Here is an 18,815-nt window from a genome sequence, read left to right as displayed (position 1 = left end):
TTCTGTCCATTTTATCTTCTTCATCTTCCTCCAACACCACACTTCGAAGCTCTCTAAATATTTCTTCTCCAACTTCGTTAATGTCCAAGTCCAGTGCTCCATATATAGCACTTGGCCAATTTATTCCTTAGTTCAATATTAAGCCAAATAGTTAACAGTGACCTTTTTCTTGTTCAATGCTTCTTTTCATGTACTCATGTAGACAACGTAAAATGTAAATGAATGATCAGGGCTTTTCTCTTTGCTAAATGAAGGTCATTACCGATTTCTGTATTGGTTTCCCGGTTGTGATCTTTGATTAGCTCTGTTCTCTAAAGATGTATCTCTATTAATGAGAAAATTCTTTTCCATTTCCACAGACGGAAATAGGACGCTTAATATTTTTTTTGAAATTACGGTAGTGATAGTTGTAAATTCCGAGAAATAGGCCTATGTAAATGAAAAAATAAATAAAGTAATTAAGGTAAGATAGTGAGAGAGAAAGAGAAAGGATTAAAAACGTTTCAAGAGAAACCTTCCTATAGTAAGAGATCTTTTCCTGAGCTGTTAAGTGATCCAGTCTCCTAACCCTTAAATTGGTCTAGTCCCTCATGTTCACTCAAAATGATTACAATTTAACAGTAAAAATAGATTTTAATTAGGAGTATATTATTAACATTATATCTAAATGTTTGGGGTTATAGGTGAACTTAATTACAAGAAATATTCTTCATTTCTTTACGTATCACTTTAGTAACTAACATTCACGGTGAAAAGTTCTAAATTGTGCCAAGAAGATAAATGTTTTCGTTACTTTGTTTTTTAAATTAATGGAAATTCTGCTATTTCTACACAAGTATGACAACTAGTTTACGTATGGTACTTAATCTGCGTGTTTTAAAACTGAACTACATCGGCACTTTTGAACTTTAAATTCAAATTTCCCATCTTCATATTCATTGTTGAACATCCGATATGTCATATTTGATTCTTTGAAGCTTAACATGCATTTTAAGTACTGGCTGAGTAGGAAAAATAGATCTATAATTTAACATAGGATCCAAAATATAGGTGTGAAGTGTTCTCTCTCTCTCTCTCTCTCTCTCTCTTTCTCTCTCTCTCTCTCTCTCTTTCGTTTCAAATATAGGATATAAATTTCTGGGCTTTCGGCATCTATGGCCATGTTAGCCCATCATGTAGAGGGATGACGTCCATTGTCGAGCACGCTATCAAAAGGAAAGGAAAGGGAAGGAAGAAAGGATTGGGGAAGTAAGGAAGCGGCCTGCGACCTATAACTTAGGTACCACCCCGGCATTTGCCTGTGTGACTAAGGAAATCCCAGGAAAGCATCATTCAGGATGGATGGTCTGAAAAAGCTTTTTACACTTTTTCGACCAAGTGACCCAACCGGGAATCAAACCCAGAATCGCTCGCACCGAAGGCGAGAGCGTTAGCTACTACTATTTTTTTTTTTTTTAATATAGTCACTTGAATCAAACTTAGTTGTTTCAAAACAACAATTGGCTTCCAAACTGAGTTAATATTACAGAATAATCTGGAATGATAATTCTATTCGTTCTAGGAAGGTTTACGTTGTTTACTGAATGGAAATAACCTAGTTAGTAGAAGTCATGAATAGTAAATCTTGTATATTCATTTTTATAATCCAGTCACAGAGAACTGTGATTTCTTGCATTACATTAAATAAAATTGCAACAATCATATACCATAATACAACTTTATTTTCAAATAGTATTAATTCAGTGCAATAAATAATTAGTATAGCGTTGCAACCCGCTCCTGGGCAACCAGAGTCTTCTTTGGATGATTCCAAAAGTCAAGACACTTTTACGGGTTACTTAAATAAAATTCCGATATTTCTTTATTCAAGTAGCTCTCTGTTCATGATTCCGGATCAGTCTAAAATGTCTTCAGCTTTTATCGTGATTCAACTCCGTGCCCCTTCCTCGAATGCGAGCATACAAGTTATGAGAACATACGGCAAATCTAATCTTATAGATACGGATAGTGTAAGTCCTTAATAAATTCAAGTAATGCTTTTTTACCATTCAATCGTCTCACATCTCGCGAAAAATTCACTCTGTATGCGGAGAAACTGACTCGTACTGTTAATTGTGAACGGGAACATTAAAAGATTAAACAAAGTGAACGTAATACAATCTGAAGAATACTTAAGTGAACTCAATATTATTCTTTTAGTGAATATAACTGTTCGTATATGTAAAAGGGTAAACTTTCTGTGCATTTCCAACTTCGTTTCAACTTACAACCAAATTTTATATTTTACCCTCTGGTTAGATCTCTAGGAATTATTAAAAGTAACTGGATAGTTTTGCAGTTCTGATTATTATTTCGTTGTATTTCGATATCACATCGCATAAAAATAGATATAATGATAATCTTGTGAAACTTATATAAAATCTTTATTTTGTAATAATTCGGATACAAATTGTACTGGGTCGATTACCTAACAAACGGAATAAATAAATTGCATAGCTCAAACTTTTAGTATTGCGATAAGTGATATGATAGAAAAAGTAAAGAGTCACGTTAATATTAAAGATTTTAGCATTGAATGAAAACATGAGCAAGTTATTAAAGCTTAAAATACTTTTTTCAGTGAATTCAAAATTTGAAAATTGCCCTTTCCTTGCATGAAGTGAAACCTTATTGGCAAATGCTGATCGAAATTATTAGTGTTGATTTAATATTAGGAAGTTATCTAATTCAGTGCACCAAAACTACAATTTCCTTTGTCAGTTGTGTAAATATTAGACTTAATTTAAACTGTATCTTGTTTTCGGAATAGCAAATACCTCATCAGAAATCATGTCTTTTGTCATTATGTTCTAACTATTTTACTTATGTCTATTATCTGTTTTCTACATTGAAAGGGAAAAGTTTGTCACTCGTTAGAATCAGAAAGGAATAACATATTGCAGCAAGACCGGAATTAACCGAGCTCTACATTGCAAGAAGTTGCTGAATTATAGCGAAGAGTGTAGAGACTGTTTTCAGATTACTTTCGTCATTCATTATCAGGAATAGATGGAGATTTATTGAATATCTTTGAGGAATGCCTGATGATAATTCACTAATCTAACAATATTCTCTTTTATTACGGATTCGACTTAGCCAATAGAAGTAGAGATATGCGTTGAGAGAGGATGCATGAATTTTAAGGTTATGGCTGGCATGGGCGTAAAAGATAGCAGACATATGTACTTATGGTCTACAAAAGAAACTAGTATATTTTGAGCATTTTTCTGCCGTTATATACCTTGTAAGGAAAGAGACTCAAGAAAATTAATGAAAAATTGAATTATGTTCATAATGATGATGAGATCAACTACTTGACCGAGGAATTTCATCGCGATCGAGATTTGAGCGCTGGCGAACTTTATGCGGGAAACAAGCAAAAGAATTTTTAAAGAAAATGTGCCTAAAAGTAAAGTAACGATAATGCATACTTTTAATATTTAAATTGATGTCATAGCTGGTGAAATATTCATCTCAGCTAAAAGTGTTCTTATCATCTATGATGATTTGGAAATTTCATATGTTGATTTCCTGAATCTTCACAAATTATCTTTACACAACAGATAGGTAGATACTTGATCACAAAAGTGGTTCTAAAAGAGATCATACTACATTGAGCTACTCGATTTTAATACAATACCTTCAGTATATATATATATTGAAATACGAAGAATTTACACGGCTTTCTCGAAGAACACACATACAAATATAAAATACGAACAATCAGGTTGTATGCACCTTTGATGGTCTGTAGATCCTCATTATATATTGGCCTTATTTTTGTCTGTCCGGTGATAATCTGTAGTGAAAAAATAAAAATAAAAAGATGCAGTTTATCTTGTTCCTGATTTGTGTGTATCTCTTCAAGAAATCATGTAAATCCCTTATATTTTAATTTCCATAGGTATTTTTGGGGGGGGGGATTCCTTTATAGGAATTTCTTTAAGTATACAGAGTAATAATGTGCATACGTATGTAGTGTGTGTATGTGTGTGTGTGTGTGTGTATGCGGAAGACTTTAAGGGAATTGTTTCGACTGCTTTTGTCTTTTCATATTCTGCATTCATTATGATTCATTTGCTTTAAGTACAGAAACATGTGTCACAATTTTATAATTTGAAATAACTTTTGATATTAGGAAATTAAACAAAAAATAGTAATATCATGAGTGTTCGATTTGCTATAGATCTCTTGTAAACTTTGCTCAATACATCGATAATTATTTTAATTCCAAATTTTCTTGAACAAATGCTGCTTTGTTTTCAATTATACTGTTAAAACTTGTGTCATATCTATTTTAAGACTCTACAAATCTCATAATAAATATGAAAGAATTTCCCATTACAACGCAAAATTGAATGTAAAATAAACCACGAAAGGACAAACCAGAAACAGACAATTATCGACAGTTAAATAGCACATTTTAACGAAAATTACAAACATTTTGTGTTTCCAGCTTGAAAGTGAAAAGAATTGATTGATAAATTCAATTCCAGCGAAATACACGACCATTAAATTTCATCTTTCTATTATTTGTACTATCTTATTCGACCATTCGCGTTATGGGCTGATCTTTGTTCATGTACTAATAATTACCATAGATTATTAGACATTAAATGAAATGAAATAATAGCGAAGGATTATATAAATATACTAACGCAGAGACTAATCTAAACATGTCTTCTTTAAATAAGATTGAGTTTTAAATCAACGTAGCATTAATTTAAAATGCTAAAAGATTAAATCTAGAAAAAACAAAGTCCCATTGGTAAAATCTAGCAAGATATAAAATATTTGGACAAACCATACCTACAAAGTTCTGACTAAAGATTAAATAACTATCTGCATTGTAATATTCAAACCAATTCACAAATGTTAGTCTGAATGTGTATCATCGAAAATAATAATATAGACAAATTTAATGTCCATTCGAGACCACTTTTCTGAAGGAAAAATATATGATTACTTTATATATAATGATTGTAACAGTAAGTCCTAACTTTGGCACAGGTTTCAAAACAAATTTGTAATGATAATACAGAAAATTGCATAGAAAGTACCAAATGATACCATATTATACTTGAGTGTAAAATCAGACAAAGATGCTAATCACTTAGAGAAATAGATGTCAAAATCCATTGAAATTTAAGAGAAGCTATCTACTTACGTATCAACACAGCACGTATGCAATTAAGGAATGTAAATCTTGTAAACGAAATTACAAGCATTCAACTTTCTTCGTAAATATTATTATAGTATTATTAGTTGGTTATGAAATACAACTGTTATTTTAATTATCCATAACGTCAAACAAATAACATGGTTTGAAATTGAAAATTCAAATATCCTGAACGATTACATGTTTCAAAATAGTTTTGGCAACTAACGTAACACATGATCTAATGAAGCAACATGTAAAAGAACAGCATGAAAGCATGAACAGTTTTAAAAGTTTCAAGTACAAAATAAGTAATATGAATATAAATTTGAGATTTTTATTGAAAAATATATAACAAATATACCACGAGAAACAAAGTATTGAATATCACTTCAAAAGAGAAGTCTTCTTTCATTTTATTTATTTATTTATTTATTTTTATTTCGAATCAATTTTATATTTATGGGAAATTTCTACAAAAGTGAAGAACATACATTGTCTATCAAATCAGCATGATTAGCGTGTTTTATTTACTCAAAGACTGAAGTGGATGAATACACAAAACAAGTATCTTAATTGGATTTTGGAATATAATTAAATGTTTCAAAGAAAAAGGCTTGGATGTGATTACGTACTGTCAAGTAATATATTACTTTCTTTTCTTGATTTGATTTAAAGTAAATGCTGATTACTCCAGAGCAGTAAACTCAAGAAATATACTATATCAGCGAGATGAATATGCTGATGGTGACAATGGCAGGAAAAAATCTGCATGATATACAATTATACAATTTGGAGTTTTGTACAATTTTTTACTATACAACAAATTAAACTAAAGTTTAGAAAAAGAAGAAAAGAAAACGAAGAATGCTATCAGCTGAGAGAAAACATTTCAAGAAGTAAGCAACAAAGTACTGAAAGAATTTTCAAGAGAAGAACAAGTTTCAAATACTCTTCAAAATGTTGAGTCTACTATGGAAATCACTGAAATAATAACTATATTGAGACCAAATTTTATATGGTTGGAAAGTTTTCGTCCGAAATCTAATTTTTCGCGATCATAATAGGAAGGCAAATAAAAGAATCATTGAATGCCAAGTTTTTTCTGCTATGGTCTGGTGTTGAAAATTTGTTGAAATTCATTATAAAATAACATCGTGTGCAATTTCAACTTAGATGGAAGATGACTTTTAAAATGTGTTGTAATTTCACTCCATCATTATAGCAATTTTGATTCAGTATGGTGAGTATATACACTTTTAGTATCAGAAGTTCTTGCATAGTATATAATTTTGGGTTCCTCAGTGTTGATTTCTAGTAAATCACAAAAAATTATTTTTATTTATCTGTTAATTCTTACATTTTAAAACTCCTTCATAATTTAGATGATATACTTGTTTCATGGTGTTTGATTTTACATCCGAGTTCTTATTTTCAAGAGTCTATGCACAAATCGAACACTGTTTAGCTTATTATTCTGATTATGTGAAAGTAAATATTTAATAATGTACTACGAAAAGCAATGAATCATAATTTACTACTCAATTTTACAAAAAGACGATACGTAATGGTTAACCAGAGCAATTCCATCCAACAATCGCAGATGTTATAGAAATCTAACCTCTCATTCCTTTGCAAATGATGATTTCATGATGAGCTTACCTGTTTGATACCCAAGGTCTTTAACCCTTTATTGCAAAATAATGAACCAATTCTTTTTGAAACAAAATGCTCCATACATTTATTTTTATTATTTAGTGAATGTAAAGTTTAGTAATAAAGACAACTATCAATTATAGTCTTAGGAAAGCTGATCTAATTTTATAATTACGCAGAACATGAATAGAAAAAATATTTTTAGGTACCAAATTAACAGCTAAAACATGACAATTAGGAATACAACGATATTTTAAATTCATCTTTTAAGTTATTTCGGCTTTTAAACAATAATTAATAAATATACTGCAATAGGATCTTTGACTTATCCGACTTTACTCGAAAAATAATATGACTTGTCTTACTTTATACAAGATTTGAGTTACGGTTTACGGAATGTAATTTATGCTTTTGTTTGCTTTTATCGCTTTACTTAAGTATATTTCGATTACATGGACATAATTGTAGGTCGTTTATATAAATTTTCTTTAAACAATATTCAAAATAATACTTAAGCAAAAAAGAAATAAAACACTTTATATAAAACTTAACTGACTGAATTCCCCACAATCAGTTTTATTTATGGGCGTGTCTTTTAAAATGCGATCTATATGTTGCTACGAACTTGATTATATTTTGACATCTGTAAAATGCGTTCTTAGATGATTTACTCTAATTAAGTTATCATTCCGCATACCATTATTCCTTCCAAATTCGAAACTTCTTCGGTAATATAAAGTTGATAACATACTGTACTGCAACTTTAACGTCACTGAACTCACGAATAATATAAACCAACGGTATGCTTTAGGAGAAAGCTGCACATCATATTTAAGACATATCACAATATTAGTAAAATGACCCTTGTAGATTCCTACTCTGTAAATAGTTTACACTGATTATTTTGTCTCACTGTGTAACTCCAGTCTTCGTAAATACACTTTTTTTTTTCAACACATAGCACAAAACTTGTGGGGATATAATGCACAACTGAAAAAAACACAATTCACTACTGTAACCGACAATGTGTAATACAAACTGTGATATAAATGAAAAAAAAAAAAGAGTTAAATAAATACACACTGTTTGAATTAAAAAAAGAATCACATTTCATGGCACAACAGAATATCACCATAGTGATATCAAGGTGACTTATTAAATACGTTTTGTCAGATTTTTTTCGAGTATAGTGACTATTGTAAGTTGGTATGGAGAGAATATGTCTTCTAACTGCTTCTGTTGTCTGATTTGGCAAGTTAGAAAGTGCTGGATGTTTCCCTCTCATGTCTTGGTCTGGAATTTCAGATAATATTACGCCCGTTTCTTTTTAATAACTGTTTCAATGAAAGCCTTTGTTTCACCGAATGTTTTCATAAAACATGATTTACAAATTCCCTCAAATTTTCCACTAATACTAAAATTGTACTTTGCAGTAATCTGTACAAATTGGTATTTATTAGGATCATTTGTCCGTATTCATGTATTGGCCTTATCCTCAATATCGATCAAACTGGAAATGTATAGGACCTGTTCGTCGAAGTTTCCTATATTCCAACAGACTTTGAGTAGTTCTACTGTGTATTCGTCTTTTATTCTTTCACTACACTTTATTCTACATGTTCCTAGCTGTTGCAAATTTGTTTTCTTCATTACTTTTCTTCGTTTTGTTGTATATTGTTTTCCTGTGTTTCGTTTTTTTCTTTTTCTTTTTTTTTGGAATTTTCTTGTATCATCTTTGTTTCCTCTTTCCTATCTCTTCATGTAATGAAATTCGAACTGAGTCGTTTCTTTCTCAAAACTAATATCTTGAAGCTGATCAGAGAGATCTTGACCGCGTATAACATCTTGCTTAGAAGTACTAGGTAGATTTTCGTGTGGTTCTACAGAAATCTTATAGCTTTCCTTATAGCGCATTTCGACGGTACTTTGCAGCTACCTCGTATGTTAAAAAAAAAAGGAGATTCTTCTCCTGTAAAGTCTTTTTATTTTCTGATATCCGAGGTAGCTGCAAAGTACCGACCATTTTTTTTATCTCTTATCATAAGGGTACTATCGTCTTCTATTTCGTTGATTGGCCTTTGAAGTGGGAGACCTGGCTTCGATTCCCGGCAGGAGCTCATGTGGTTCGGATCCAAAGTTAGACTATAAGCTCACGTCTCATATAGCCTCGTTGCTGAAAGAAATGCTAAACTAAAATCAAGTCAAGTCTATTTCGATGATTAGAGTTTAATCTTCCTTTTTATTCCATCATTTTTCATTTCTCTCGTTACCTTATTTTCCTCCACGTTTTCATGTAAATCCGAAAATGGTTCTGAGTAGTTGTTTGGTTTAAAAAGAGGATCATTATCAGTCATCAGAACATTCAATTACCTGTCTTAAATTATCTGATAGCTGAATGTCGTCAAAAAAAATCATGTTGCGCTTTCTAGCTAACGTGACAATTACCTTACTTCTGAAAAGCATTTCTAACAACTGCTGATGAGAAGTGTGTAACGAATTTCATATAGAGAAGGAAATAAGTCAGTTTGCTAATCGTAGTCATATGATTAAATAATATTTCGAATGACAGCGGCTTTATTAGTACGTCTTGAAGCTAGAATTTCCTTTTCAGTTTTGCCTTTCAAAAGCTAGCTTTAAAAAGAAAACAAATATGTAAAGAAACCAACATTTATTTGAGCTTTGCTTTTGTTTTTAATCTAAAAAAAAAAAACTACATGATGCTATTATTGTATTATTACTATTACTGTTTTGGCTGTATTATTACTATTACTCTTATATACACACTACTACAATAAAAAAATCAATAACAGAAGGGATTGTATGAAGTTTCATCCAGTATATCAATCTAACTTAACCGCATTTGGGCATTCAGGATACCACAAAATTAGGTGTAAAATCAGGCAAGTCATTCAATCTTGACCTAACCTACTACACACACAAAGTAAGAATAGTGCAAAGTCAGACAAGTCAAGCAATTCTGACTTAACCGTCTGTACACACGCAAAATATTTACTTCGTCAATTTGTCTGCATGTGTACACTTTCATATCTCGATTAGATATGAAGCTATGACTTAGCCAACTAGACACAAAGATGCAGGTTTTTTTCTGTTTTTGTTTTTGCATACGACCTAGTCAAAATCTCAATTTCTCATTTTCTTGACTTAACCGACTTTACACACACACTTCAGTTTAGTGAAAATCATTCAAAACCATAGATGAAATGAACTCAACAATTTCGATTTTTTGTATCATTTGCATCAATATGAATGCCATCATAAATTACGTACAGGGTTTGTCCGGAAAGTAATAGGACTGAGTCGATTAAAAAAAATATATATATATTGAGCCAATCGTTACAATTCTTTAAAAACTTTCAAAATAGGCTCCTTCTGCGTCGATGCAGCGCTGCCAGGGCGATTTCCAAGCATTGAAGGCGTCACGGAAGTCATTCTCCGGAATAGCCTTGAGAGCCGTGGTGCAAGCTGCTTGAATCCCCTCTGTCGTCTCAAAATGCTTGCCTTTCATCGAGCGTTTCAGGCAAGGAAACAAAAAGAAGTCCGGGGGAGCCACATCCTGGCTGTAGGGCGGCTGCGGAAGCGTTGGGATGCCGGCCTTGGTCAGGTAGCTGTTCACAAGAAAGGCGGTGTGAGCAGGGGCGTTGTCGTGGTGCAGTTTCCAGTCGGCTCCGATGTCTGGTCGGACCCGATTGACCCTTCGTTTGAGTCTCTTGAGCACTTCCACGTAAAACTTGGCGTTGACCGTTTGTCCAGGAGGAACAAATTCATGATGTACGATGCCTTTGATGTCAAAAAAGACAATGAGCATCGTTTTCACTTTGGATTTGCTCATTCTTCCCTTTTTTGGGCGAGGAGACGCCGGCGTGTGCCACTCGGAAGATTGCCTCTTTGTCTCGGGATCATACTCAAAGATCCATGATTCGTCACCTGTGATTACGTTATTCAAAAATTGGGAGTCACTTTCACACATGTTCAAATTTTCTTGGCACAATTCCACTCGCCGCAATTTCTGGTCATCAGTGAGCACTTTTGGGACAATCTTCGCGCACACCTTGCGCATGTTCAAATGCTCCATCACAACTTCATGAACCACAGTTTTTGGTAAATTTAACACCTGTGCAAATAAACGAATACTTAGTCGACGGTTTGAGTTCAAAAATTCGCGCACACGAGTCACATCGAATGTCTTCTAGCACGGTTTGTCGAAGTCGAAGGTCTTCCAGCAAGGTCTTTATCGGCGACCTCTTCCCGGCCCTCCGAAAAGGCCTTGTGCCACCGAAACACACCACTTCTTGCTAAAGCATCATCTGTGTAAGCCTGCTTGATCATATCAAACGTCTCTGTCGCAGATTTACCGAGTTTAACACAGAAGTTAATCGCGTTCCTCTGCTCTAACGAACGCTGCATTTTCGGTTTGCACCACTCACAGAAACACGTCGCGCGAAAAAGCCTGTCCTGACTCTCCGTGTGCTCGGAGACAACTGACCAGCCGCTCGTTCGTTAGCTAGGAACGCCCTATACCGGATCCAGTCGGTGCGCGGACGCTCCGAAGTACAGTCATGGCGGAATAAAATCAGTCCTATTACTTCCCGGACAAACCCTGTATATCGCAAGGGCTATTTTACACAGTAGGAATAAATCGAAGTAGAGTGTAAAGTGACATGAAATTTGTATAAATGCCACCGGCATGATTCTTTCGATTAAGATAATAATAATAATAATAATAATAATAATAATAATAATAATAATAATAATAATAATAATAATAATAATAATAATAATCTCTCGTATTAAAGAAAAGCGAAAAATGCAATTAGCAACATTTAAGTGCTTAATCTCCAGCTGGATGAAGTTGTTAAATGTATGTTCATTTAACACCAGTGGCACTCCACGGATGCTTTGAATACAACACAATTTAAATATAATAAATTATTAAGAACGAAAAGACACCCCCTCCAAGGAAAAAGCAAAATTACTCAAAGTAAATAGATAATTAAAATTTTCAATACTTTATATTTTATAATTATTGGAACAAAGCTCCTCTTTACTCGACTTAGGCATTCATTTGTCTGGATACTCCTCCGAGATGCTTGAACCGTTCTTAACCAAATTTGACATTGATTTGAGGGCGCGCGCTGAGTGTCGTAAGGGGTCGCATGTCCCGATATGGCATACCATTGAGGAATAATCATGGAAAAACGGATGCTCATAGATTTAACACCGGAAAAGCAAGTAGCACCCGAATTCTCGTTGTAATAGAATTTTGGGCATTAGAAATAGGGCGAAGCTCTTTTCGTTTTGTTCTGCGAACAATTATTCTAAGCCATTATGCTTTTCGCTGATTATCAAATTCAACTACTTGCATCACGTGTTTCTGCACGGAAACAATTAATGCACTAAAAAAATCTATGAATAATCAATAAAGATAGATCGTTTTGCTCCAAATTTGCAATTATTGTATACCTAGTTTACACTGAAGTCGGTATAATACAAATTTCCCACAATTTAAATTTGTTAATTTTACCAAAGGAAATTGGTGTTGTCAAAAGTTTCCATAACTTGTTATTATCACAGTTTTCAGATTAACATCTCAGATTACCATGTTACAGGGGTAAAACATCCGTGTTAATTTAGATCAAAGTTTTAGAGATCTGGAAACTTTTAAACTTAGCTACAGAAGAGAGTGCGTTACATATTATCTGAGAAATGCTAGTTATAAAATTTATTTCAGTAATTTGACTTTATTCTGGTGGAATGCATTTAAAAGTACCCCGTATACATATTCCGATCGAAACAAAATTGGCAACGCGAAATATTCCTGTAGAGAGCATGTTGACCTTAGTTTGAAAGTTTCAGTACATCGGCTACTGTAGAAGACAGGATGAGAACACAATGTTCTAGAGGACATGGTGGTAGTAATATTATGGTTGTCGAACAACAGGGCAAGTGCAATTGTGTGAGCGATTCGTTTGTGTATGAATCATTGTTGTGAGCATATGTTTCCAATACAAGGATTACGCCAGCAAACGCTTACTATGAAATTGACTTCTCATGCCGTACAAGCAAGAAATAGAATGAATTAACTCTCGTTCGTAGGATTGCTCTTCACATGAGCCGTGAAGTATTAGTGTTTGTTTAGACGATGGGAGACCGAGTTACCACAACAAACATGTCACTACAATTCAACAGAAGTGTCGTTCGTACCCCTCTAACTAATAGGACAGAAACCGCTACTGCCACTTTGGTCTCCATGTGAAAGCACCAACACTAAAGAATCGATTGTTGGAGACAGGGTTCCTCGTTCTTCTTGCACGATTACATCTGACATCAACTTATCACTGAAAATGGTTTGGTGGTGGTACGAGTGCTATTGCAAGAATAATGGAGGGCGGTGATATTCAGTGATGAGATTCGTTTCGGTCTCGAGCAGTGATGGCTGTATGCTTATACGTTTACCTGCATGTAAGCGGGGAAATCCAGCATATGTTCGCACTCACCATATAAGACCCACAGCTTGCATTCTCATATGGGGCTCAAAGTACTCATCCCGTTCTTCCCAGGGGAGTGACTAGTGCGTCGTACATTCGCAACGCCTTTAAATTTATCTTCCAATGTTAACTGGACGCTTTGCGGATCTCCATCTTTCAAAAGGAAAGATGCATCCCTACACCTCCATGACACTCCATCGTGCTCTTCTCAATATATGCCTTCTACTCCACCCTGATAGCCCTTCGGACCTAAGCCCAATTCAGCACGTGTGAGACAAGGTTAGACGACACATAATCACCATGCTAGTTTTAACAATGGTCATTTGTCAACTACACGAAGATCTAGAAAGATGGTGCAATATCATTATCGAAGATAAATATTCAATATTTGTACGACCTCCCTAAAAGCTACTTGTATGGACACAAGGCGGTTTACACGTGCTATTAATGTAAGCACTGTTAGCTTTTGAACATTCGTTATAACATGTTTTGAATATGATACGGGAACCATGTTGAGATCATTACCGCCTACTGTCACTTTTCTGAAGTTACTTTGGGCCATAACATGAATCCCTTCTCGCTTTCTTAAATGCGCTTCAACCACTGTGTGTTCACTCTTTCAAAATAACATCTTAAATTTATAAAGGTTCTCTAGAGCGCAACGTTGTAAATAATCAGCAAATACTTGATAGTGAGTTTTATTTTGAGATAATTGTATGCTGTGTATATATAAGATATTTTGAAAATAAAGTATATTTATTTTATTCATTGCTAATTAGTAAACACAAATTTCATAGATTAACCAAGCCAATCATCTAAACACCACAATTCAATCCCACTGACTCGTTGATTTAGTACGAAGTTAATGTGAAAAATTAAAGGATATTTTTTAGAGATATTCTGTAGAGTATTTAAACAAAATATATTAAAGACTTAATGGCTTTCCTCATTTATTTGTGTAATTGGTGATACTAATGCCAAGTAAATTAAAAGGCTTTAATAATTGTAAGTGACTTTTTAAATATTATTATGATTTTTTTTTTCTCAATAATCTTTAGTGAAATTTGCCTGTTTCAGTTGGTAATAATATTCAACCAGAGACATATCCAATAGTAGGTCTCACTCCAGCGACACGATATTTACTGAGGATCACTGTCCATAGTACAGCTGGTTCAACTGTGGGCGTTTATAATTTTACAACTCTTAGTGTTTTAGGAGGTATGTAAAGCTTCGTTGTTGTTCTAATATATTCTTTATTGAACCTTATGTCTTTCATATGTCTGTTCTATTTGAAATAACAGTACAGGCTAATAGAATTAGGTACTGAGCTCGTAAATACTTATTAATGATGTTTTTCTTCATAGAAGTGTAGGAATTGTGTCTCTAATCAACATACTAAAAGCCCTTATTGATTCGACTTGTACTGTTTCAATTTCGTTTTATTCATTTTCGTGTAATCTGTGGTTGAACTTGTGTGAATTTCTATTAGTGTGAGTAGATCTTCCGGTGCAAAATCACATCTTAATATGGTAATGGTATGCGTCCAGAAATCGTCAGTGAACTTTGGGAGGGCTAGAATGTTTTTTGTGAAAAAATAGCCCTTGTGAATGTTCAATCATCTGGTGGTAATTATAAAAATATTAAAAATAATCACTCATTTCTCCAATACTAATTTATCAAGTTTGAGGAAAAACATATAATTAGTAAATTAGGTATATCACGTGTACATGATGTATGACGTAGCGGTTTAACAGTGGCGGAAGAATATCTTCTGACAAGTTATGCATTCACTCTGACTGATGGCATGAAAATGAAGAGAGGCAATTTAACGTCAGAGTGGAAAAATAGCAAGGAATTGCGAAAAATGAATGATGTTTGCTTCAGTGATATTTATTGACTTTGTTTATGAAAAGATAGTCGAACAATAAATATATTTGATGAAGATGATAACTCCAAAATCGCTGGGAAAATTCAGAAGACTCTTCCAATTACAGTTTCCAAGATAGAAGGTGCACCGTATCAAACTATGAAGTACTTACGATTTTCGTAAATATTCGTGTAGACGACCATAATCGTCCGTGTGTGTTCCGCCGGTTTCGTGCTTAAAGCATGGGCTAAAAGACTGCTATTAATAAAAATAGAGGTTTGAAGTGAGATATTATATCAATATATCTATTCTAATATATCACAAAATGTGAGATTTGTGTATCAGTGTAATATGGAAGGCAGGGAAAAGAAATGCCATTACGACGGCCCGAGAAATATACATGGTAAACGAAATTAGAATTATTTAATCAAAGTGTTATTCTCTTATTGCATGATTAGTTATAAGTTGCACGTATGTTGATTTTGTGATGTTTGTGCTTTAATGTGAATAACTGAACGAAAATCATACCAGTATTCCGTACAGTTATTCACATGGTGATTCTTAGCATGTTTCCGCTATTGAAGGATCTGGTCACTGAGCGATTCATGGTCTTGATTCGAATCCCAATGTGGTAATGAGGAATAAAATTCCGAACAGTTTATGAGACGAAATTGAAGTTGAACACGGATAATAGGATTTACGTTCACTAGGAACGGGAATCTGATTACTGATTCCGAACCAGCAGTTCGATGAACACATTCGAAATATTAATTATTATTATAAAAATATTGCCCGAGCTAGAGACAGAACCTAATCCAGTTACAAAAATGGCACACCGGACAGGAACTGCACCCTTACCGTTACAAAAAATGGTGCCCGGACAGGGACACAAACACTGAACCGTAACTTAATAATTAGTGACAGTGGCTTCAGGGCGTGACAACAGAATCATTAAAGTAACTCTGTGCGTATATAAATTCCCAGTGTAAAGTTATTTTGTTTAAGTGTAACAAAATGGATCGAAAAGATGTCAAGTTACTGTTGGACGCAATTAAGTCAAATAAAGAAGAAATGCAAACCTTGCTTGAATCATTGGAAAGTAAAATAGTAGAGATTAGAGAGGAAACAAAAAATATCGATGATAGGTTCGAGGTACAATTTCAATTGGTAAAAGAGGAATGTTTGGTTAGGTACGAACAAATATCTAAAGAAATAAATGCAAAATATGAAGAGGTAAACGATAAATATGAGAATATATTAGCTAAAACGGTCGAAAATACCGAAAAACTTGATACTATTACGGTTAATTTGGGCGCATGTGAAGAAAAGGCAAACCAAGCGTTAGAAAAAAATGAATCTATTGAGGAGTCAGTAAGTAACTTTGAAAGTAATTTAGAAAATAAAGAAAAGAAGTTAGTTTTTGTGTGAAACTAATCATAAATTAGAAAGAAATGTTGCTATACTACACCATAGGGTTGATAGTTTATCCCAGAATACTGTTCCTCAAGGCATAGATGTAATTAACATGAGCCAGGATATTGCTTCAATAACTGATAGGTTGTCAGGGTTGGAAATAAAGGTGGATGAAACCCAAACGTAATTAACTTCCTTACTTGAGAGTGCTAATAAAGACGGGAATGAACGTGACTTTGTATTTCGTAAAAGTAATTTAGGTAGATCGAATATATTTCACACCGATAGAAATAGCAATAAGTCAAAGCGTAGTGAGAAAGAAAGTAACAGTTCTAATCAAACGGATTCCAGTTTTTTCATCTAGTGAGATAATTAAGCTGAAAAAACGAATCAAAATAAGAAAATCAGATAGGAGTGATGTGAAAAATGCTAAGCGGCGAATATTACGTCACGGTGACATTGAAATGTTCCCTAAATTTTCAGGTTTTGATGATGATGAGTCACGAACTTTGTTCTTAGAGCAGTTTGGAAACTCGGCACATGCTGTAGATTTACCAGAATGTCAATACTTAAACTTTTAGGATTCATCCTTACAGGTAACGCACGTGAATGGTATAAGTCAAGATTAGGTACGTTCCGCTCATTCTCGGACTTTACCAAAAAATTCAAAGCTCAGTTTGCTCAAAGCTCAGGTTGCTAAGAAACAAATTATTGCGAGTAAATTGTCAGTGTTACAATCTCAAGCGTTCGATCCGAAAGCAGATGGTACCGTCATCGATTTTGTTTCCAAAAGATTTAATAAGATACGTGCTTTGTCATCCTCCATACCGGAAACATTTATTGTGAACACAGTTAAGCAATTGTTACCCATTTCTTACAGGCGACAGTTAGCATTGTTTCCAAATTTAGATTTTACTTAATTCTTAACTGCAATACAAAACCTTGAAGCTTTGTATTACGACAGTAGGAACAGCGGAGATAGGAATAACTTTCGTGGTAGAACTGTTCGAGTTAATCACGTAGATGAAGTCAAAGGTAATGATAAGAACTATAACAAAAAAAGTAAATTTAAAAATGAAAACCTTGAGAATAAAGGTAAAGGAAAATTTAAAGGATCAAATCAAAAGGGGAATGGAAACAAGAAAAATTTTCGTTGAAAATCCGTAAGAACGATCACGTGACAGGTAATAGCAAGCAGGGTCGAAGCACAAGTAATGATAATTATGAAAGTACGATCAAGCAATGCGGAATCAAAATGAAAGGGTTAGGTTTGTGAACAGTACCACAATTAAGTGATGAATATACCGCAATCAGTGCCCTCTCATTGTCAATCTGCACCACAATTTCCATATTTTAATCCAAAAGTCAAAATGAAATGAAATGAAATCTTTGAGTTTTACGTCCCACGTTTATGCCGGTTAGGCTAAAGGAGACGGTGATTATGAGAAGTGAATGAAATGGTGGAATGAAGAAAGTGGGAGGAAACGGGAGAACCCCAAGAAAACCCACAAGCACGGGCAAAAGTCATGTTTCCGCAAAATAAAGAACATAATTTAAACTAAGTACGCTCTCGAACGCGAGTGCGGTTGGTAGAGTTGGTAATGTAGTTAGTAATGAACGTATTCAAAATGAAAATACACTCAAACAAAATTCTCAATGCGAATTTGTTGTTATTGGCAAAATGTAGTAAATGTGGTCAATTTTCACGTTGATTCTTCGGAGAGTAGCGATGATGATCAAATTCTAGAAAACCAATCTAGGTCAGCTGAGATAATGGTAGAAGTTTCAACCAATCTATTGTTGCCTTATGCGACTCTGGAGCTTCTGTTATATTATTGTCCTTGGAGGCATGGAAACGAATAGCGTCTGTAATTTTCCACCCTCACTTGCGACCTGCCTCACATGTTTTGTTGGTAGAATTCTCTGGGAAGAAAAAGAAACAGGTGCAAGGTGAAACAGTATTGTGTATTGAAATAGGGAATATTGCTTTTGACGCACGTGTGTTAGCTGTTTCTGATTTAAATACAGAATACCACGAAAATTACCACGTCCTAAAAATGTAAAAAGAATTAAAACAAGTTATAGGTTTGTTTGAATGGTGTTCAAAATTTGTTTATCGTTTTGCTCACTTGGCTAATCCGTAATTTGAACTTTTGAAAAAGAATAAAATGTGGAT

At 33.9% G+C, this 18,815-nt stretch overlaps 1 protein-coding gene across 1 annotated transcript in view; it reads left to right on the top strand.

Moving 5' to 3' along the window:
* LOC145687543 (cell adhesion molecule Dscam2-like) overlaps positions 1-18,815 on the top strand; it is a 1,184,503-nt gene that overhangs the window by 1,082,020 nt on the left and 83,668 nt on the right. Inside the window, exon 24 of the mRNA XM_081761007.1 lies at positions 14,437-14,577. Within this exon, the coding sequence (XP_081617133.1) occupies positions 14,437-14,577 (141 nt within the window). The remainder of the gene's footprint in view (positions 1-14,436; positions 14,578-18,815) is intronic.

The sequence above is a fragment of the Thermobia domestica genome, chromosome 6 (assembly GCF_964235325.1).
Source record: "Thermobia domestica chromosome 6, izTheDome1.hap1.1, whole genome shotgun sequence".
NCBI classification, from domain to species: Eukaryota; Metazoa; Arthropoda; class Insecta; order Zygentoma; family Lepismatidae; genus Thermobia; species Thermobia domestica.
This window is presented reverse-complemented; position numbering and strand designations above follow the sequence as displayed.